The sequence below is a fragment of the Lissotriton vulgaris genome, chromosome 2_1 (assembly GCF_964263255.1).
Source record: "Lissotriton vulgaris chromosome 2_1, aLisVul1.2, whole genome shotgun sequence".
In the NCBI taxonomy this organism is placed as follows: Eukaryota; Metazoa; Chordata; class Amphibia; order Caudata; family Salamandridae; genus Lissotriton; species Lissotriton vulgaris.
Window position 1 is genome coordinate 850,622,538 of NC_141687.1, and position 23,640 is coordinate 850,646,177.

Sequence of the window (23,640 nt, forward strand, 5' to 3'; positions counted from 1 at the left end):
GGTTCTTCTTGAATCCTCTTTTCTGCGACTTGGATTAAGTTCTCATCCTAACCTGAGTATATTGATCATTTTTAGCAGTCAAATTATTATCATAGTTACTCTTAGTTTTTCAATTCTTTTTCCTCATATTATAACCCATACTGCAATGCTACATTTGTCTTTCATGGTTAAATGGGACTGCCTCTTGTACTTTGTTTTAGCCAGGGATGAATCTAAATATCTTTAGAATGCACTCAATTCCTTCTGTCTTTATATGTTTCTGCCTCCTAACTTTTTTACAGAGGACAGAAGGTTCACTTTCTGCCTGATGTTGGTTTTCCTTCTTTATCATTCAGGAAGTGCAGCATTTTAAACACTTCTCTAGAACATGGCAAGATTGTTCTCCACTTACGTGTGCTGAAGGTGGCAACGAAGGTGACCTTTGCTTGTGACTTGTAGTACCCAGTGATCATGACGTCATATTGGTGTCCACTTCTTAGGCCCCCAATCACGCGTTCCGTCCCACTTATGTTCTGCTTGAGGACTAGGGAGTGGTCCTCTGCGGAAGTAATAGTGATGTCATAGACGTATTGGTGCTGAGGCTCAGGGTTCAGCCAGCGGAGCCGTACGCTGTTCTCAGTCACATCTGACACTTGGATCTCACTCTTTTCTTTTGCTAGAGTTCAGAAACCAGACAGTAGAGTTAAATGAAGAGGAATAGAGAAGTACAAACACTGTGGATAGAAGATATCAATGCAACAGTCAGTGAATTCTATAATGCTTCGTCTGTGAAATATTAGAGCAGGGGGCAGATAGTGGAAGCGTATTGTAACACTAAGGGACGACTTTGATTGCAAATGCCATTCTCCCTCTCTTTTTTTATGTTTAAGGGATACGTTGAAGTTTTTGAGTGTGTGATATGTCCCTGGAAGCTAGTGTGTTTACAATCCTGTTTTGTTTAGGCAGGGCTATATATTATTTGTTATCTTGCTTGCCTCCCAGAACCAGGGAAGGCTTGACCAATTTAGGTATAGTTCATCAATGCTTGAAGCACTCTCACCAGCATAGTGGAAGTTTAATTGCCATGTCCAAAGCAAATGTTTTTCTCTAGAATGTTCTGTGAGCAAATCACTGTGCTCATGAAATTCTTTCAATTGATTGAGCCTCTCCTGCTTCTTGAACACCCACCATATCAGCCACCATCTATGAATAGCTGATTCAAACAAAAAGTGTTTGCCTCTCTTTATTTTGAGGCTGTTCAAAGTCTGGGGAACCAATATTTCATTATGCTGTTCATTTAGCAAGCCAGGGTACCTCTCTTGTAAGGTTTTGTCCTCCCAAGCCCTACAAAGAAGGTCTAGTTGGAAGAAAGACTGGAAAGTGAACAAACTCTCCTTATACAGTGGCCAGATCTTAGCAGTTCTATCCATTTAGTGTGTCAGCACAGGGATCTCAAATATTCCACTAACAATTGGGTTATTATAGTTTGGTAGACAGAGTACCCCACCACAAACATGCAGAATACCCTGCTGGTTCACCCTCTCTATTTCTCTATTTAGTCTTGGGTGAATAGTCATGTTTCTGGCAGCTAAGTTTCTACTGGTTCTGTTGGAAAAATTAGCCTGACAGCCCCACAGACTTTAGACACTCCGCCCTATTTAGGGCGGGTATTCTGGTACTTTGTTCCTGTTCAGGAAAGGCAGAAATAGCCTGCCAATCATGAAAAAGAAAACACAGGTAATATAATTATTCTCATTGGTCCTACTTTGTATTTTACATATCTTCAGATATATTTACTAGGGATACATACATTATTGGCTTTCTTTTACCATTTGGGCGATCAACAGGCTTAGCTATAGATCCAAGTAAACTATAACTCACTGATTGCTCAGCATCATGTTAAAAGGCAATGAACATCACCAGATTGTTGATGAAGAAAAACGGAAGGATCATTTTACAAGGATTATGGTTATTAACTCATTGAGCGGTAAGCACTACCCAGCAATCAACAGGACTACAGGAAAATTGGGCAACTTATAGTAAAAGACCTAATTCTACCATCTAAAATAGCTGAATGACTGAGGCACCAGTCTACTGACGCTACCATATATTGTTCATGCTACTCAATCATAAATGTTCTGCAATATTGCATCAAATAGTGAAAGGTTAGTAAATACATACCAGCGGGAATGTCTGTAGCTGGAGCATGGATGTCAGCTTCAGGTCTGTGAAGGTAGAGAACTTGCACATTTTAGTGTACTGTGTGTCACATGAAGGTTTCTCAACAGGGGATATTGAAAAGCAGCAGGGTTGTCAGCATAAAAGGTGGGTTAAAAAACAGGAAGGAAGAAGCCAGCGACTGGCAGGAAATAGAGACGCTATCAGTACAATCCTAAACAGCATTAATAGGAAGTGCACTTTTCTAAGCTCTAACAACTTGTTGACGCAAAGAGACTGGCAGATAGTAACAAACAGCTCACACCTGGCTTACTCTCAGTCTCCAGCCAAGGCTCCCATTATACTAGCCCTCTCCCCCTCCCATTTTACATTGCTGAGAAGTAACTGTTCATAAATAAGGATCCATTGAGGCCATTCTCCCTTCCATTCAAGTTTCCCTGGAGCCATAAGTTTAATAGCAACCTTAAACTTTCTCCACAAGTGATAGGGCAGAGTCTATTATGCTGAAACACCGCGTATCTACTCTGTACAATGGTTAAATTAATCGTGATTGAATAAAGAATTCTGGATTTGAAGTTGTCATGTTTGTCCATGTTGCACGAAAATAACATGTTTGCAGTCTTAAACTTGAGAACTTTAGGCCTAAAGCATTAAAATAATTTGTAGGAGCAAACTGTGAGATTCACAAAATTATAGGCTTCAGGACTGCCCAATTTAAGGGGCAACATATATTGCAATTCAGAAATGTCTTTGCCTTTATATTGTATTCTGTTCTCAAATTTTACAATTTGAGCAATGTCTCATAGCCTTTTTTCTAATACATTTAGAGAAAGGAATGTGTTACTTACCCTGTAAGCATCTGTTTGTAGCATGTAGTGCTGTAGATTCACATGGATTGAATATCCTACCATCTAGTGTTGGGCTCAGATGTTTGCAACTTGTTTTTTCTTTGAAGACGTTTTTTGAGTCATGAAGTATAGTGACTCCTCCTTTATTTGACAATGTGGATGGGATCAGCTCCATTGCTAGATTATTTAACGCACAGTGGGTGAGTGAAAAGATCGAACAGGAAAGTGTGATGGCCAATTACAAATAGTTTAAGTAAATAATGTATATCTGCAACAACCAAAGGCTTCTTGAGAGGTAGGTGGGCGCATGTGAATCTACAGCCATATCCACTACGAACAGAGGCATACATGATAAGTAACATATCCTGTTTGCAATATGTGTGGCTGTAGATACACATTCTCTGCATACATTGTAAAGCAGTACTCTCATAAGGGGTGGGTAGCCAGAGGATGTTGAAAAAGAGTTCCTAGGACATCTTGGCCAACTCTGGCTTGTTAGCGTGCTAAAATATCCACACAGTAGTGTTTTGTGAATGTGTTTGGAGTAGACCAAGTACTTGCCTTACAGATGTCAGCCATGGATATGTTGCCAAGGAATGCCATAATGGCTCCTTTTTTTGCGTGGGACAGGCAAAGTCCTTCTAGCCTTACTGTAGCAGGTTTGGATACATTTGACAATCCATTTAGCTAAGCCCACCTTTGAAAGAGCGTTTCCTTTGTGTGGCTTGGTGAAAGCAACAAAAAGTTGCTGAGTTTTGCCAAAGGGCCTGGTCCTATCAATGTAATACATGAAAACACGCTTGACATCTAGGGTGTGAAGGGCCCTTTAAACCACAAATTCTGGCTCTGAGAAGAAAACTGAGGACTCAATTGTTTGATTGAGGTTGAAGGGGGATACGAGGAATAAATCTGAAGTTCACTCTAAGGACAATTCTGGAATTATGAACCTGAAAGTAAGTATTTTCAAGGGTCAGAGTATGAAATTCGCTAACACATATTAGAGATGTGATAGTGACAAGGAAAGCACCTTTGAAGGAAAGAAATTGTAGTAGACATAAATGTAGAGGTTCAAAAGGAGGGGCCATGAATCTGTTATAGATTACATTAATTAACCACATATAGAAGGGGTGGGAGATGAGTAAATGCAGAGGAAAATATCCTTGACCAATTCATCCATACTGCATTGCTCTGGGCTGTTGGTGTGGGAACCTGGAGGTGAAGCTTTGAAATTTTGTATTTTGGGTGGTGGCAAAGAAGTCAATCTCTGGAAACCCCAAACCACCTAAGTATAGGTGCAGGACTTATGGGTGGAGTTCCCACTCATGGACTTGTATTTCCTGCTGAGGAAGTCTGAAAAGTTGTTGTCCACTCCAGGAAGGTACTTCACCAGCTGGTGTTTCCAATGGTGAAGTGGTTTGTGCCATGGTGAGTATATGTCGCCTTGCTTTTGGAGAAAATACATGGTGGTCATGTTGTCTGTTTATACCAAAACAGCCTCGTGCTGAACCTGATGAAAAAATGCCTTGAGGGCAAGCTGGATGGCCAAGACCTTAAAAGATAATTGATGTGGAGGCCCCTTTGTTGGGGCGATCACATGTCCTGAATAGTCAGCTGCTTAAGATGCTGCGCTCCCCACCTGAGGACGAGGCATCCTTGGTGACAGTCACCTGGGGAACTGGGATCTTAAATGCCCAGGGCATTAATAGGCTGTTGCTGTTCCACCATTACAGAGAGCAATGGGCAGTGCCCTGTATCAACATTGGATCCTTCCAGTGACCCTCTGCTTCTGACTATTGTTCTGACAGGCCTTGCTGAATCGGACGCATGTGAAGTCTGCTGTAAGGAACTTTGGCTAGGCATGAGGCCATCATTCCAAGAAGGCATATAACAGTTCTGAACATCAACTGATGATTCGGATGAAAAAGTGGCAACAATTGGTGGAATTCCGGCACTCTTACCAGGCCTGGGTAAGTCTTGGCAGTGTCAGTTTTGAGCATAGATCTGAAAAAAGGTGGAGCCTAAAGGGGCTGAGGGTGAGACTTGACAGTATTTATCATGAAGCTGAGACAGCTGAGGAGTGAGATAGTGGTCTGACTGTGATGGAGTCACTGCTGTTTGCTTGCGCTCCTGATAACCTATCCGTCCACATATGGGATTACATGAATGCCACTCTTTCTGAAATGGGCTGCATCCGCTTTTTGTGAATTCACTGGGGGCAGTGGTGACCCCAGATGGCAACATTTTGAATTGATAATGCTGGCCATTTACCACAAAACCCAGGTAGCGGCGATGAGTGGGATTGATGGGAATGTGTTACAATGGGTTCCTGGGACACCAGGGCAGGCAGGGGTTATTGGGCCCCAGTTGCATCAATTGTAGTTGTTCACCACTGGTGTCATCGGGCCACAGTACTCCTGGGCCCTAAACCGGATAACGAAGTACTGCTCTACAGCACATGACTCCCTCAGGGTAGTGAATCCGAAAGGTCCAAGGCTTATCAAAGGAGGTGAGGTGGGTAAGAGATTCAGAATACAATGAACACCGTAATACCAGCTGATAAGATCAATGTCCAGTCAGTCCTTTACTTTACAAAATAAAAGTACTTTTAATACACAAGAAAAATATACTACACATAAAACTAAGATACACTATGAAAATCAGAAGTCTCTACAAGCCTCTCGGCCAGAGTTCTGGCCCCAAAAAGTAATATAGTGCAAGCAAGGACAAAGCTAGAGGCTGTACAAGTCCTAGGGCCGAGATAAGGGTTCAAATGGTAAGTTCTTCGGCAGTACACCCTTCCCCCAACTACAGATGCTAACTGGAAGCCTCCACAGGCTCCCACAGCACAGGGGAGGGGTCAGGGGTGAAGCAGTTTTACCTTCAATGATAACATCAAGCTTCCCCCTCTTCCTCAATATTGATGTGCAGCAAGTTTCCTTATTTTGAGCAGCTGTCTGAAGTCTACTTGTGTTCTGAAGGACAGAAGCCTCCACAAGTCTCAGAAAGCTCTGTCTGTGCTCCCGTGCCCCACCCAGAAAGCTGTGGCCCAGCTCATTCTGTCACACTGGCAAATCCCTTTGATCAGTAATCCCTCACAGAGACACCTTCCCAAAGTCAAACCATATCCTCTGGTCCAGAAGGAGAATTCAACCTTTGGGCCCCACTCCTTGATCTCGGATGCCACGGCAACCCCCTATCGGAGCCTTGTCAGAAAAGAGCACAGCCTTGAACAACCTACTGGCCAATGAGAGTAGACTTTTATCATTCCCTGAGTGACAGGCTAAACCAATCAGAGGTTCTGCATCTTTTGCATATTGGGTGCCCCTCCGATCCTGGGGCATATTTTCTTCATGTTCACTGTCTGATCAGTACGTGATGGGTTCATGTTATGAGGGCTTTACAGTCTCTTTGGGGCATATTTAAAAGCCCTGTTGCATTGCTCTTGCACCAAGCGACATGGTGCAAGAGCGACGCAATTCAAAAAAGAGATTTATGATGACGCGCAAGACCACCATGCGTGTCCTGAGTGGCTTCATAAATCTTGAGTGAAGCAACGCAGCGCAAATCACCGCGTTGCTTTACTCTGCGCCAGGGAGGCGTTCCATGGGCGTTGCATGAGTGTTGCCAGAATTGGTAAACCTGAGAATGAGCCATGGGAATATCATTATATCTCCTCATTACGTCCTCTTTGTATGTGTGCTGCATCTTGCAGCACACATAGAAAGAAGCATTTGCCTCTCAGGATCCCAGGCACATGCAAGAGTGCCTGCATTGGGACTAGGCTTTCAAAACAGCAAAAGTATAAGGACACGGACAGGAATGAGTCATATGCTTTTAAATAGGCACATTCCTGGCCTTTACCTCTAATGCAGTGCCGCGCATTAAGGTTATTTGCTGTGCTGCATTGCATTACTTTGCCTGGGGTATCTGTCGGTCGTATTCCCTAGAGAGGAATTTTGATTAGCTCCAGACCAGGAGGCCCTGGCCATCACGCAGCAGAAAGGGAGGTGGTTGTTGCAGATGAGGGAGTCTTAACTAAAGAGAGACAAAATGTAGTGCCTACTCCAACCCATGAAGCTTCTACTAAGAATAGGGAGGTGCACAAGGGAGCTGGAATATAGATCAGAACAAATACTTGCTTGAATCACATTAAACACAATGGCTCACCATCCTCACCCAGTGAACACGCTGGTTCTCAATACACATATACCACAGAGGTAAAAAGAACCCAGGTAAGGGAGACTGCACAGACTTTACCAGGAGGGAGCTGGTAGGCAGTTCCCCGTAAAGGGTTCAGGCACCCCTGTGTATATATCAATGCTACCGCCACTTTCAGTTTACCACAGCCTGGGTGGAGAGGGCAGTAGTCACTTTCTGTAAAAGAGGGCTGCACTATACATAGTCTGTCGACCTCAGACAAGCTCTAAGGTCTCAATCCATGTAAAGAGGACGATCTCTTAATGAACATGTGTGTTTGTCATGTTCACTGAGGTAAAGATCAAGAAAACCTACAGTACTTTTAAGTGACTTGCCAGGAGACCAACATAGACGAGGGAAGAAAGCTCTCCAGAGCCATGCAGAAGACTTCCCATCCAAATAGTAGATCAAATTAGGTGTCTTTCAGATTGAGAGCTGTCATTAAGTTGATTTGCTGCAGCCAAGTAATGACATTCTGCAGAGTGACTATATGGAAACATTCTGAGAGGATGTACCTGTTGTGGGGCCTGAGGTCCAGTATTGGCCCTAGAGACCTGTCTTTCTTGTGGATCAGAAAGTACAAGAAGTACATCACTTTGCCACAATGATGCAATAGTACTGCTTCGATTGCTCTCGAAGATAAGCAAGTGAACCTCTTTTTGAAGAAGGTGCAGGTGTTCTGTGGATTGGGTGGAAGTGCAGGGAAGGTATGTTTGGTGGGATTTCAGTACACTCCAGGCAATAACCATGTTGAATGAAAGTGAGACTCATTGGTCAGAGGTGATCTCTTCCCAACATGGAATAAGCCCCTGTAGTCTTACCCTTACAGGCGTAGTGTGATCAGGGGGAAGTGTAAGGGAGTCACTACTTGGTGGAGATGGTTCCTTTTGCCACACCTCCTTTGGCCCTTCCACTGATGTTGTTACTTCTGTAACCCCACCCATGAATATCCACCTGCTGGCTACTGTTGGCAGTGCTGCTACTGCAGGTGGTAGGTGGCAGGAGAGTCTGGGGAAGTGGTTTCGTTGCCCCCCATAAACTTTGACCTGCAATAGGGGCCCGAGGAATATGTGGTTGAATGACACCCATTGCCTTATCAGTGTCAGGTACTTTTTCAGCTTTTCAAGCATCTGATCGGCTTGTTGTCTGAATATATATTCTCCATCAAAGGGCAGGTTTAGCCAATGTTATTGGACTTCTGGCTTAAACCCAGAAGTCATTGTGCCAGGCATGACGGGTGATCAGGATCCTGGTGTTAACACCCCCGGCCACTCTGTTGGCTGGTCAAGAACGCAGCAAATGTGGTGTTTGAGATAGTTTTGCATTTGGAAAACAGCTCCTGAACACGTAGCAAGTGGTGGAATTTCAGATAGTTTTGGCTACGGCAACCAGCTCATGCTCACACTGTCTATTTTGGTCAAGGTGGTGTGGAAGGAGTTCCTCCATCACATCCCAACGCATCTTTTTGAATCAGGAAAGTGGGTAAACAGAGTTTCCAATCCGCCACCGTGTGGCCATTTGTAGTGCCACTCTTTTGACTGTAACATCGATGTTGTTACTTTCCTTATCAAGAGGTGATGCATCCCCTGTAATCTTGAGTGTTTGCACCTGTCTGTGTCATGTGGCCCATGATGGAGTCTGGCGTAATGCTGCTGTGGAAGTCAAACAGGATCCAGGGCCTGAATGTGGTGAGCACTGTTCACAAAGAACAAAATGTTATAAATTATACTAAATACAATTTTTGCAATATTCATGCATATAATGCTGATTAAATAAACCCAGCTGAGGACCTGGCTCTTGTTTGACTTCCGGTTTACGACTGCACGTGCTGTCAACACGTGCAGTGGTGATGCACCTATAGAGAAAAAAAATGTAGTATATCGGTCTTTGACAAAATATGAGAAACAGGCAGTGCACCTCTATCCCTCATACTAATAGGAATGCTGCTGTGGACATAAGGTAGGCCATTGTATGAGGGTTTATATTTTTATCAACCCTTGGTGTGATGACTCTAGCCTTGACAGACTCTTTGAAGGTATCAGGTGCTGACTTGGGCATCCCCTTGAGAATGGGGAGGAACTGTAGGGTACACTGTGTTTTTGAGAGCGTTTCCACCAGGAATTCATCAGCCTTCATTATGGAAAGTAGCCACCACCTGTACCTTTGTGGTACGAGGTGGTGTCATTAGGTGGGGAAGGTTCAGCTGGGCACAGATAATGGTCTTTGTAGCTTGGGGTCTAGACATCATAGTCATCACACAGGTCATCCCTGGGTTCTGGATCATAGGGAGCATCATAGGGTTCCCTTAGATACTGTCAACTGCCCTTCCCATAGATACATCTCATAAAAAGGTACCTCAATGGTAGGTTTCTGAGGCTTGATTCACCCCTGAGAGAACCACTTACCAACCACTGTGTAGATAGTGTAGTTACATCCTTTGGTCCTGACGAATTGGGACGTGATCCCTGACACACAAGGCGAGAAACATGTTGACCCCTAACTTGTAGCCACCTCTGACCATCATATCAGCGGTGACACCATTGCTGTTTTTTATTGGGACCAGTATGTATGCAGATTGAAACGATTTTGTAGCACCATTGCGCCCCATTTTATCTCTTCCCACACCATTCCTTCATGTATCCTATCCGCATCAACATCATGAGGCCCCACACCTGCACCAGAACTAATGGCTTGGGAAAAATATCTCCGACAAAGAGCCCCTCATAGGGTGCCCGTCAGACATTGCAGAGCTGGCTTGACGAGGAGCATGCCCTATGATGAAGCATGACACCCAACCTGGTGTGTGAGGTCCCGTTTTCCCAAATTGGGAGACACTCAGTCTCCACCTTAGGGTAAGGGTATTTTACTGATCTAGCCTCTACCTCCCTCCTTCCACCCATTGGACATGCTTCATCATTGGGCATTTCTCCTCGTATGGCCAGCTTTGCAATACCCGACGGGCCCCAAAAAGGAAGCTTTAGTGGAGATCTTTTCTTGGTTAGGTAGGGTGTTAAAATATCGATTACAAAAATATAGCTGACATAAATATCGTTGTAAAAATATCGTTTACAAAAATATCGACACCCTATACTTAAACAGGTAAGTACATAAATATCGACTCCAAAATATCGTTGTAATTAATATAGATGTAAAAAATATCGACTTTTTAAAATAATTAAAATTACATTAAATAATAAATAAATATAAGTACTATTAACAAAATACATTACATTACTTTTATTTTTTAACTATTTCAAAAAAATTTACTACACTTTTTAATTATAAACTTAATAAATGTGGACATATAAATTGATTTTACACATTACTTTATATAACAACAATAATACATACATATCATTAAAATACCCCTTTACCCAAAAACCCAAAACTGACCCTGAACCCTAAAAATACCCCTTTACCCAAGAACTGAAAACTGACCCTGAACCCTAAAAATACCCATTTACCCAAAAACTGAAAACTGACCCTGAACCCTAAAAATACCCCTTTACCCAAAAACTGAAATCTGACCCTGAACCCTAAAAATACCCCTTTACCCAAAAACTGAAAACTGACCCTGAACCCTAAAAATACCCCTTTACCCAAAAACTGAAAACTGACCCTGAACCCTAAAAATACCCCTTTACCCAAAAAATGAAAACTGACCCTGAACCCTAAAAATACCCCTTTACCCAAAAACATTTTCACAAAAAAAATCCTGTACACACACCTAAAATTAATTTAAAAATTAACATAATTAATTACATAATTATTATTCAATTAACTAATTGAAATTAATTAACTATTATTTATTACACTATTTATATTCATTTAAAACATTAATTAATGTATTATTTCATTATATTTAAATTACTTCCCACCCTACTCCCCTATAAACCCACAACCCGCTACAGAACTATTAATACTAAATTCAACTGAAAATACATTATTAAATAATAATATACTACTAAAAATACTACTTTGACTACAAATATTCATTAAAAACACTACATTACTTATAATTATTTAAAAAACGATATTATTGTAAACAATGTTTTTGTAAACGATATTTATTACAACTATATTAATGTTAACGATATTACTTACCTGTCTGTCGATATTCTGGTCAGACGATATTTTTGTCATTGATATTTCTTCCTGTAGATATTTTTGCAGCGATATTTAGGTTAGTCGATATTTTTACGACGATATTCCTGCTCTGTACCCTTGGTTATGCTGTTTCTTGGTTATGCTGTATGGTGAAGGGTGTAAGTATGAGAGCATCCTAAAAGTGTGGGGTGTTTGTGTATGTAGAAGTGAGGAAAAATAAGATAACACAGGAAAAGTATTTTAATGCAATGGTTCTCCTGGCAGGATCAAAAAACCAAAGAATGGTTGGGGCTACTTTGGGGGCGTAATGTGCCCAAGTAGCTTCAAATCTGTAGGTGTAGTGTGGACAGTTCAACATATTTCACACCCAGCGGTCCAGAACGAAGCCACAGTGCTTCTTCAGGACCAAACAAGGAAGGTGGTAAACCTACCCAACACCTGTGCCCTAATGGAGAAACAAATGGTGCAAGGATGAAAAATTATCATGTTTATCCTTGTACCAGGTATTTTTTCTCCAGGGAATACCTACACTACACATAATGGTACAGTTGTGGCGTAGGTTTACCACCTTCCCTTAGCACCCCCACATTAGCCCCAACCATTCTTTGGTGTTTCGGGATCTCCCAGAGAGTTTTATCTCATTTTCCTCACTTCTATCTACACAATATCCACACTTTTAGGACACCCTAGGGTATGTAAAGACAACAAGAATAGTTATTAGGATTCCCCTTCTTAGGGTTGTCCACCAAAATCAGTCCCAGGAGGGTAGTTTCCAGTCCAGGGAAGACCTGGCTTGACAGTTCTGGCTGGACTGTTCCCATGAGGAACAGGGCCAAGACTGATTTGCATATGGCTGGGTCTCAACTAGGGTGGCAAAGTGAGCTAAGGAACAATGATGGATTCAACTCCGATCTGTAACTGTGGGTGAGTGTCTAAAATGTTTCAGTGCTCCATCCATCATCTCCTTGTGTTTTGTTCCCCCCTCTATTTCTTTTGATAGGAACACTACTTTTCCAGTTAATCTGCTTATGTTTCTTAAACCTTGGGGGAGGCATTGATTTCAAGGCAATTAGCTCCTCAAAGGAAAATTTCCTTTTCTTTGGGAAATGTGTCTTGAAGTTTTGTTGGGAGCTTGGTGGAAATTATCCCAGTTTGCAGGAGAATAAAGAGGCACGTCTGGCGAGAGTTCCTCCTATAAGTGCCAGAGAATGGGCTGCTCTTAGTCACCGGATCCACCCATCCTAGTACTTTTTCTGCCGACTGGCTGTTTGGCTTTATTGGTGTCCTCAATGCTGCAGCTTCTGGCATATATGACAGATTTAATGACGAAGTGGGGCTTCGTGTTGGTGCTAATGTTGATTTAGGCGTTTGTTTTTGGCATGATCTTCAATGCCAAAGAGTCTGTCAGCTCCAAGGTAGGCTGTGGTAGCTTCAGTGGGGCCTTGGTGTCTCAAGAAGGGAGCATTATTGGCTTTGATGGTTTGTATAGGTGTCGACCTTGGCTTGGAAGCAGTTGCATACTAGCAGTTTATGTGTCGGGCATGATACTCTACCCCGACTGTGGAGGTGCCCTGCCTGGCTATAGGGAAGTTGTACGACCATGGGTTAGGCCTGGGTAATTACTACACTCATGCTCAACATCTTGGTGGGTCATGGAGCCAATGGATCTAGTTGGTGCTCTCTTTTGGATTTGCAGAGCAAGTTTGCCTTTGAGCTGGACTGCAGCAACTAGGTCCCAGAATAGCCAGATTCTTCCTCCAACTTGACGTCATGTTCCCTGAAGATTTCGTGTCGTCGTCTTCATCTTTCCTCTGCATCCTGTGATGGGAAGGGTCTACCTCTTTTCATGTCAGTATTAAAGAGTCTTCTTCAACTGAAAGGTAAGGAAGGTCTGGCACATAGTCTTGCTGTGTTTGGGCAAGAGGCAGAGGTTACAGACTTGATGGTGCTCAGTCCAGGGGTACTTGGAGTGACACTAGATCCAGTATTGGAAGGGTATCCTTTCCATCACTGACCTGGCTTACTTGATGAGGAGGCACCAGAGACAAGGGTCAGAAGGGGACGAGGCCCCTACAGAGGGCGTCAACTAGAGGCCAGTGGAGGCTCAACTAGGTGCTGAAAACTGAGCCCAATCGGTACAAGTCCAAACCCGATTGTAGGAAAAAAGGTTTCTAACAATTGAGCTGATGCCCATGCGTATTGCCAACTAAGGTTGAAGTCACTGTACCTCGTGACTCAAAAGACTTTGCAGAAAATTAATTTGCATACGGTTGAGCACAAGGAGACAGTGGCAGTGTCTCTAACCTGCTTGGCGTTTTGACCTAACCTGGCCAGTAAGAGAGATCGAGATATAGAAATAATTGCTAGCGCTTTTAAAATTGAAATGTAATATAGCTGTGATATTGTGCATTTTGAATTGCTGTTTTTTAAAATTCATTACCCCCTGCACCACACGCCACCACTGACTGAAGACCGGAGCTGCCTCCCTGACAAATCTCGTGGGGACCTGCAGGCACTTCCGGTCGGCCGGCACGAAGAGCGGTTAGCGCTCTAGTGAACCACTTCCTCAGGGCTATTTAGGCGGAGCAGGGGAGCATTTCGCTGTGGGAAGGAGACAGTGGCAGTGTCTCTAACCTGCTTGGCGTTTTGACCTAACCTGGCCAGTAAGAGAGATCGAGATATAGAAATAATTGCTAGCGCTTTTAAAATTGAAATGTAATATAGCTGTGATATTGTGCATTTTGAATTGCTGTTTTTTAAAATTCATTACCCCCTGCACCACACGCCACCACTGACTGAAGACCGGAGCTGCCTCCCTGACAAATCTCGTGGGGACCTGCAGGCACTTCCGGTCGGCCGGCACGAAGAGCGGTTAGCGCTCTAGTGAACCACTTCCTCAGGGCTATTTAGGCGGAGCAGGGGAGCATTTCGCTGTGGGAAGGAGACAGTGGCAGTGTCTCTAACCTGCTTGGCGTTTTGACCTAACCTGGCCAGTAAGAGAGATCGAGATATAGAAATAATTGCTAGCGCTTTTAAAATTGAAATGTAATATAGCTGTGATATTGTGCATTTTGAATTGCTGTTTTTTAAAATTCATTACCCCCTGCACCACACGCCACCACTGACTGAAGACCGGAGCTGCCTCCCTGACAAATCTCGTGGGGACCTGCAGGCACTTCCGGTCGGCCGGCACGAAGAGCGGTTAGCGCTCTAGTGAACCACTTCCTCAGGGCTATTTAGCCCTCGCAGTACCACGGGCGCGCAGCGATCGCGCGCAGCCCCGCCGAAGACCCGCCAAAGAGCTGCCCGTCTGCGCCCGTCCGCGACAGGACGTGGCCGGGGCCGGTCACTATGGCGGATCATCGAGCACACCGACTAAGCTACTCCCCACAGGTACTAATGAATATACTACATAATTCCCCCAATACCTGTCCTAACAGGATGAAGGACAATATCGAGGGCCCATTCTCCTGTTGCCATTGCAGAACTCAATTTGAAACCCACTTGAGCATGGCTCCTACCTCCAAACCTCGCCTTCACATAAACCAACCAGAAACTAAGTTTCTGTCTGACAATCCCACTCATATTAAGACTAAGACCACCAGTAAAATCGCCCTCACCAACAAAAACATGCTCTGCAATATCAGATCACTATCAAAGCATGCCGTCGAAGTATGGGATCTGATCTCCAGTAAGGAGCCGGACCTATGCTTCCTGACGGAGACCTGGCTCAAACCCCACCTAACACCCGTTATAACATTGGGGATCCCTATAGGCTATAAAATAGCCAGGATGGATCGGCCATTGAAAATTGGTGGTGGGATAGCGATAGTACACAAGGAGGAAATCAATGTGAAAATTCTGGAGGAAATGTGCACCCCTGAACTTGAACTTATGATTTTTAATCTTAACTATTCCACTAAAGCTAGCAGGAAAGGAGCTTTAGTATACAGACCCCCAGGCCCATGTAAAAACATCTCCATGACATTAATGGAAGCTCTGGCACCTCATGTAAGCGATACCTCAGACTTTCTCCTTTTAGGAGACTTCAACATTCATAGTGAGGTCGAGAACAACTCCGAAGTCATCACCTTTATTAGTGATTTAGGCTCTTTGGGCTTAAAGCAGGTCAACGTCGGGCCTACCCACATGGCGGGCCATACCCTGGACCTTATTTTTACTAATTCCTTATCTATCGAATGCTCCCTCCCCTACCATGTAGACTGGACAGATCATTATGTTCTGGAATTCTGTACCCCCCTTCCCACCCCTCACGCCAAAAAACCCCACACCCTACCCTGTAAAAGAAGACCCTGGCACAGATTAACCCATGAAATGTTCTGTAAAATATTTGGAAAGCCGACTATGAGCAGGAATGACAATATAGACAAAGTCTTACATGAATACGAAGAAATGCTGTCATATACAATTGACAAGACTATCCCATTAAGAATTTTTAAACCTAAACCCGCCCCTAAACAAGAGATATGGTTCTCAGAAAATCTCAGACTATCCAAACAGGCCACACGGAGGTTAGAAAAGAAATGGAGGATCTCCCGCCTAGACAATGATAAACACACCTACAAAGAGTCTTTGAAAGCATATCACAAGGAGATTAGATCAGCACGAAAAAGCCACATAGCCTCACAGCTTCTGGCGGCTGGCAATAACTCCAAGACCTTGTATCAGATATTACTGACCTTCACTAAACCCACTGTTTGTGAAAGTCCAGAAGTGGCGTCGCAACATCTGTGCGACAGTATCTCCCACTTCTTTACAAATAAAATCGACGCCATATATGCCAAAATCCTTCTTTCCAACTTGCCATACAGTGCTACTAATGACCTCACAACTAACTCGGTTCGTCCCCTCCTTCCTGAAAACTCCCTTTCTGCATTTCCCCCTATCCAGATTGAGGAGGTACAAGCACTCATGTCGCAGATAAAGAGTGGCTCCCCCTCAGACATCATTCCAGCACGTATCATGCCCACTCTAGCTAAAGCCCTAGGACCCACCATCCAGGGACTAATAAATCTCTCACTTACCACGGGGCAGGTCCCACTTGGATGGAAAAAGGCACTGGTCAAACCTCTCAGGAAGAATACCACCATTCCCTGGAGTGAGCTTAACAATCTGAGACCAATATCCCTACTCCCCTTCTTGGGCAAAATCACAGAGAAACATGTGAATAAACATCTGTCAAGATACATTGAGTCGGTAGGAGTGCTGGATCCATCACAGTCGGGCTTCAGGCCCAGGCACAGTACAGAGACCGCTCTTATGTCAGTCGCAGACGATCTGCGTATGTACCAGGATGGGGGGTTTTCCGTCATCCTGGTGCTATTAGATCTGTCTGCGGCGTTTGACACCGTATCTCACTCTATTCTCATGTCCAGGCTGGAGAACATCGGCCTAAAGGAGGATGCCCTCGAATGGGTAAGAAGTTTCCTAACTAATCGGACCCAACAAGTAACCATGGGCAATTTTCGGTCAGAGGAAGTTGAGATCACTAAAGGGGTGCCACAGGGCTCATGTTTGAGCCCAACTCTCTTCAACATATATGTGGCACCCCTGGCAAACATCTTGAGAGCATATGGATTTGTTCCAATATCCTATGCGGATGACACTCAACTCCTCTTTCCCTTCAAAACCTTGACACCCGAAGTTAGGAACTCCTTCTCCCTCGGAATGAAAGCGGTAGCACACTGGATGTCTTCCAACTACTTGCAATGCAATGTTGGAAAGACTGAAGTCATGTTGTTTGGGGGGGCAAGACAACTTTGGTCTCCGGACTGGTGGCCACAAGACCTTGGCCCAGTACCGGAGCCTAAACCATCTGTAAAAAATCTGGGGGTCCGGCTGGACCAGGAACTCTCCCTCAAGCAACATGCCAACCAGGTGGTGGGATCCTGCTTCCACGTAATCGGTATGCTACGTAAGATCTTCCCCCTCCTGCCAGACGACAGCAGAAGAACTTTGGTACAGGCATTAGTCATGAGTCGTTTAGACTACTGCAACGCCCTGTTTCTGGCTGCCAATGAGGGAGTCATGGCAAGACTACAGGTGGTCCAGAACACGGCTGCCCGTCTGGTCTTAAACGCACCCCCCCGCTCACCTTCCAAACCCCTTCTAGAAAAGCTTCATTGGCTGCCTATCAGACAAAGGGCTAAATTCAAGGTAGGCTGTACCATACACAAGAGTCTCAACGGTATGGGCCCGATATACCTGGCCACCAAATTTGTCCCTTACAAACCCCCACGCCCACTTCGTTCTAGCGAACAAGGCCTTCTAGTAGTGCCCAGAGCAAGAAAGGCAAGGCAGGGCAGCAAAGCTCTCTCTATAGCTGGACCGTCTCTTTGGAATAGCCTTCCCATCACCTTAAGGCTTTGCACAGAATATCTTCCATTTAGGAAAATGCTAAAAACCTTCCTCTTCAGCCAATAGACAGCATACGTGCTCCCGTTCCAAATGTGTCAGACGTCAAAAGCGCGGAGATGCTCCCTAGGGAGTCGAGACCAGCGCTATACAAGCCAGTAAAATAAAATAAAAAATAAAACATTAGATGGAAAGAATAGGCAGAGCATGTGTATCTACGGTCAAACATGCTACAAACACATACATGGCATTCCTCACTATCAGCCCAACTCACAAATATTTTTGTGCACAATAGCCTGTTTGTGTAAGTAACATACCCAGTTTCAAAGAATCAGAAATGTTGCCATTTTATGATTGTAAATTACAAACACAATGATGGAAAATCAGATATTATGCTAGATAGTCCACCCTCATACATTTGAGTGCAGGAATCAAGGCTGCAACATACCATGAGCACTGACAAAACTAAGGGGCATATTTACTGGTAAAGTAAAGAAGCATTTCATTAAGCCAAGAAGGCTAACGACACACTCCATCACTTTAGAAACGGAGGGCTGCACTATATTTACAAGAATATTGTGCAGCCCTGCGTTTCCCCCTGCGATGGCGCTAAATTTGGCTGCCGAGCACCAAAGCAGGCACCAGAGTTGCAGGGGAAGATTGTTTATGTGCAGAAAGATGTCCCTTCCTGCACATAAATAATCTTCAAATGGTGTTTTGTAAATTCTATATGTGCTGCTCATTGCAGCCACATAGAAGTTGCAACATTTTATTTTTTAAAATGACTGTTAATGTGCAGGAAAGAACATCTTCCTGCACATAATCAATCATTTGCGTTTTGCTGTTTCCATGTGTGCTGCACAACGCAGCACACATGGAAACAGCAAAAACGAGGAGAAATTAAAAATTCCTCCTCGTTTTGCCAGGGTAAGACCAGGTTTAACCTGGTCTTAATTTTGGCGGTGCCCCATATTAAAGCCACCCTTGTAAATATGGGGCAGAGTCAAAAGCAATGGGTGTTGCAGTGGAACGCCCATAGCAACCTACAGTGCCCTCCCCTTTAACGCTATGAATAGCGTGAAAGGGTGCCTTATTTACAAGACAGCGTTAAGTCACGTTAATTGGCTTAACGCTGCCTTGTAAATACGGCGAAGCCCCTATTGCCACCACAACGTCCTGAAAAGTGACGTTGTGGTGGTGATTGGGGCTTGTAAATATGCCCCTAAGTTTGTGCGCATCCAGAAACATTCTACAATAGTATCCCATACTGAGCCACAAGCAGATTCAATCCTGTGATAGGTAGGAGTAATTGTGAAGTCAGTGTATGAAAGTGAAGGAAGGAGAAGGTGTTTCTACACAAAGAAAGCAAAATAAAGTAATAAGTGAAAATACACATTTCTGCATAATTTGGATTTTTAACCTAGTTAAAGTAACATGTGAAAATCTTGTGAATAAGTATACTCCTAGAACCCTGTGATAGTAGCTAATTTCCTGGAGTATTGTTTGGATTCTTTTGAATACCATCAAAGTCAGATGCCTGATATTTCAAACGCCTGCATCGTGAGCTGAACTCTAAGAATTCCACCATCAATGACTTCTTGAGTTTGTACAGATGTGTTTGAGTACATTTAACATTTGTATTAGCCAGACATATTTGCACCTGAAGGGATGGGCATGCATGTACTGCAATGATTGGGCACATTAGTTACTTACGTCTGTTTTGAAGCATGTTGAAAGGGTGATTTTTCGGGTTGGTCAGATTGGAACCAATCACAATGTCTGCTGATCTCTGGAGATAGGTGGAAGGCATTCTCACCTACAACAGAAAACATGCCTTACATGAACATGTATCACAAAATGTAACATGACTGCCTCTGTTCTGAAACATTCTGCTTGGACCTAGAAGATTCCTTGAGGCAGCAGGTACTTGTTCTAAATTCTGGTGTACCCTACAATTGTTTCATTGGTAGTAAATGTGACATCTATTACATTATTATTGGGAAGACTCTAAAGCTTGCAGCATGGGATTATTTTCTATCTAACCCTACGTTTTTCGAATGGCAACCAGTAGCAAACATAGGACGAGATTTACTAAGGATTTGTGGTTTGCAAGACAGCAACTATGATTTACTTTCCAGCCCAAAAGGTGTTTTACACTGAAAACTGCAGTTTTCAGAGCGTCAAATCCACTTCAAGATGCTTTGGGGAATATTTACAAGCCCCTATCGCTATGGGAACGTCACTTTTTACGACGTTCCTGTGGCGATAGGCCTTCGCCTTATTTACAAGGGAGCGATAAGCCACTTAATGTGGCTTAACTCTGCCTTGTTAATAAGGCTCCCTTTCACACTATGCTTAGCGTGGAAGGGGAGGGCAATGGGTGTTGCAATGGGCGTTCCACCGCAACACCCATTGATTCTGACGCTGCCCCCTATTTACAAGGTAGGCGTAAATAGGAGGCAGTGTCAGAATTAAGACCATGGAAAACCCGGTCTTATCCTGGCGCTACGAGGAGAAATGTTTAATTTCTCCTGTGTTGTGCAGCACACATGAAAACAGTAAAAGGCCAATGATTGTTTATGTACAGGAAGGTCCGGCTTCCGGCACATGAACAATCATTCTTTTAAAAAGCCGTTTTGCAACTTCTATGTGTGCTAAGCAGCACACATAGAAGTTACAAAACGACATTTCAAGATTGTTTATGTACAGTAAGGGGGACCTTCCTGTACATTAACAATCTTCCCCTGGACACAGACTCCTCTGCAGTATCGTGCAAGGGTGCCTGCGTTGGCGCTAGGCTGCTAACTGGAGCGCCAGTGCAGGGCGAAACGGAGGGCTGCACCATATTCTTGGAAATATGGTGCAGCCCTGGGTTTCTGAAGTGGCGGAGTGAGGCGTTAAGCCAGGAAGGCTAACGCCTCACTCCGCCACTTCCCTTGTGAACATGCTCCTTTGTGTCAATAGGGCATTACTCGGGTGGATCAGTGCAAATGCCCATAGGTTAATGCAAATTCCAGTCAACTAAGTTAGCATGACTAGATTTTGGGTGAAAACCTAACACCTAACGGTGGCAGGTGCAAACAAAGGAAAATGTGCTGATTTCCTCTGTAAACTGCAAAGCCCTTGCATGGTTCTCTATGCATTGGATTTGCACAAAACTGTGCACATTCTTCTCTGTGACATTGCATGTAGCGGTGCATTGTGCAAGACAGGCTGTGTGCAGGAAAAGAAAATGACACCAGCAGCAGGCCATTATTTGTAGATATGGGACTTTGCTGTTTATGCTGCGCTGCTTTGCATACAATCTCAGGAAATCTTTGCTACAGTCTTTTTTCTATCACACCTCTAACTTCCCATTTTATCTTGAGCCTCACTAAGTCACTGAATATTTTCCACCTGTGCAATGGTTGCGACACCTCCAACTTACTGCTTATGAATCCTGCTAACTGTTGTCCAAACCGCAGCATGGTGTCTTCATGTAGTTCAGAGGCCTTCTCAACTCTCTTGAAGAAGATGTCATTGGGTTCGCTCGCCAAGCTGTACAGGTGCTTGAAGTTGGCTTTCTTACCAATGCCTAGTACAACAAAGAAGAAGCCCTTGCATTTGGCTTTGATGATGGTGCTTTGAAGGAGGGCAAGCTCTTTTCCTTTCACATCTCCTGTCATCATCAGCACAATCACCTTGAAGTCCCTAGGGTGGGGCACGCCTTCAAAGACATTGTCCAGTGTGTACTCTATAGCTTGCCGTGCAGCTCGAACACCGTTGAGTTGGACCATTTTGTTCATGATGAAATGCTGCATGGATTCTTTAGATGCATAGTCAGTGAGAGACATTTCCACTCGCACTGGCAGGGTACTGGCATTCCTTTCAAACTCATATGGGGCGTGCTGAAGAATAGATACTCGTGCATGGTGGGCGGAGGACTTGGGATCAGAAGTGATTTCCAGCTGACCCACCACATGGGAAATGTACCTCTTCATTTCCAGAAACTCAGATGGATTGGTGGTCTCCGAGCTGTCCAGCACAAAGGCTATATCGATGTCTACATCTGAAACAGCTGATCTTCTACCTCTAAAAGTCCTTCCTGCACCACTGCTTCCACAAACACTGTCCGGGACACAAACATCTAAAAAAGAAAATGATATTGTTTAGTTTTGCATAAATCGGTTTGAACAACTGCTGACCTTGCTGTAGGCACTTGCTTGTCTTTTGCTCTTCTGAGCATATCAGTGTGTTGTTTTTAAATTTGTATTTATTTACTACAATAATTGGTGTTCAGGCGTCTTACTTTTTGAGCTACATGCCACTGACAACAGTAGCAAGTCTCAAAGAGACCAAATATGTATATGCTTGATTGATAGACATTGAGGCGTATTTATGATTTGGCTGTGCACCCAGTGGTGTAGGAAGGTGGGGGGAAAAGGGAGGTCGAGTTTTGGGGGTGGTGGCTCCCCCCTTACCTGCAGCCATTGTGGCAAACACAGGGATTGCCAGCCCCCCCGCTCTTACCCAAGGATCACCAGCACCGCCCCTCTCTTACTTGCGAACATCGCGGGGTGGAAAACACAGGGCCCGCCATGGTTGGCAAAAGGTCTAGCTATGCCACTGCATGTGCCATAAGCACAATAGGTCAATGGAGGGATGCCGTTTACTCCCCTGGCAGAAGAACGGCGCCATACTTTGCTTTTAGTAGAGCTGCCGCAGCCGTGGCCTTCTTGAAAGCACTGAAGTTTCGAAGGACAGCCACATGTTTAATGCCCTTTCCTGGCACAATGTCATAAAGAAGCCCACCAAGCAGGAACTTGTTAATAAAAAACAGAAAACGAATGGCCCCGACGGACTCAGAGTTTTTGCTCAGTGCGTGGGGGTCATTTCTTCAGTTCTCAATTCAAGACTGCCAGACTTTTCCTGGTGGTCCTCAAGATAAAAAATGTAAGTTAAAGCATCTGCCCTAAATTGGGTGGTCTGTCTGACATACAGTGACTGACAGCTCGGTGGCAGATGGGCTGGCAGTCAAAAGTTTCTGATGGCGGAATAAGGGGAAATGCATCGCTTTCCTCTACTCTAAGTAGTTTGATGACGAGACATACACGACTTTTGGTGGCTGCCGCCCATCTGTGAAACTCTAAATGGGCCCCATTGCCTTTCTTTATTAACAATATTCTGCTTACCATCAGGAATCACTGATGCTTAAACAGGAGCTTTTGTCACTGAGAAGATGCCCACCCACAGCCTGCACTTGAATTCATTGTGGAGTTCCAGGGGATTCAATTCCCACAGGGAACCTTGCTCTTGCACATTCCAATGAATATTTAATTCCTTCTTTTCTTCCCATCACATTCATAGTCCTCACCCAAGCACACGTGGCACTTGAGCACCTTCTCCAAGGTCCTGTTGTACTCTGCACCGGTTCCAACGACGACAACCTCGCCCAGTTCGGTGCTGTTCACCTAAGGGGAGCAAAGGAGGAAAAGGACATGTTTATGGTCAGGCATAAGGGCTACTAAGGAACAGACTAGCCTGATGGTGTTGATAGGCCTAGAAAATAACCACTTTATCACCACCTCTAAAATTGATGCTGACTTGTCATGTGGAAGACAAGCATCAACATTCAAAATATACAAATAACCTACAACATAATATAAACTTGGAACAATGTGAAAAGGCTTTTCATTCCTCGAGATTGAGTGGGCATGAAAACTGAACTATCCTCCTATATTAAAACGTGATAATTCAGTGGAACCTATGAGGAATAAGCAGTAACTCCTTTTGGGGACTCAGTCTGCAGGAGAAAGAGCTCACAAGGCCACCGAGCCTAAAGCGCCATGGTTGGACTTCCATTAAGCCTTTAAGAGAGCCCAGTAAACCCAAAACAGCCTGGATGCAGACATCTGTTCAAATCCTGACTTGACTGACTCAGTCTATCAATTATTTGGGTAGTAAAAGTACCTACATT

General features: G+C 44.1%; 1 protein-coding gene across 1 annotated transcript in view; it reads right to left on the bottom strand.

Moving 5' to 3' along the window:
* COL6A3 (collagen type VI alpha 3 chain) overlaps positions 1 to 23,640 on the bottom strand; it is a 237,613-nt gene that overhangs the window by 46,336 nt on the left and 167,637 nt on the right. Inside the window, exons 38-42 of the mRNA XM_086956302.1 lie at positions 23,038 to 23,134; positions 21,112 to 21,810; positions 19,398 to 19,500; positions 2,161 to 2,204; positions 392 to 655 (exon numbers count right to left, since the gene is read on the bottom strand). Coding sequence (XP_086812428.1) covers positions 392 to 655; positions 2,161 to 2,204; positions 19,398 to 19,500; positions 21,112 to 21,810; positions 23,038 to 23,134 — 1,207 coding nt within the window. The remainder of the gene's footprint in view (positions 1 to 391; positions 656 to 2,160; positions 2,205 to 19,397; positions 19,501 to 21,111; positions 21,811 to 23,037; positions 23,135 to 23,640) is intronic.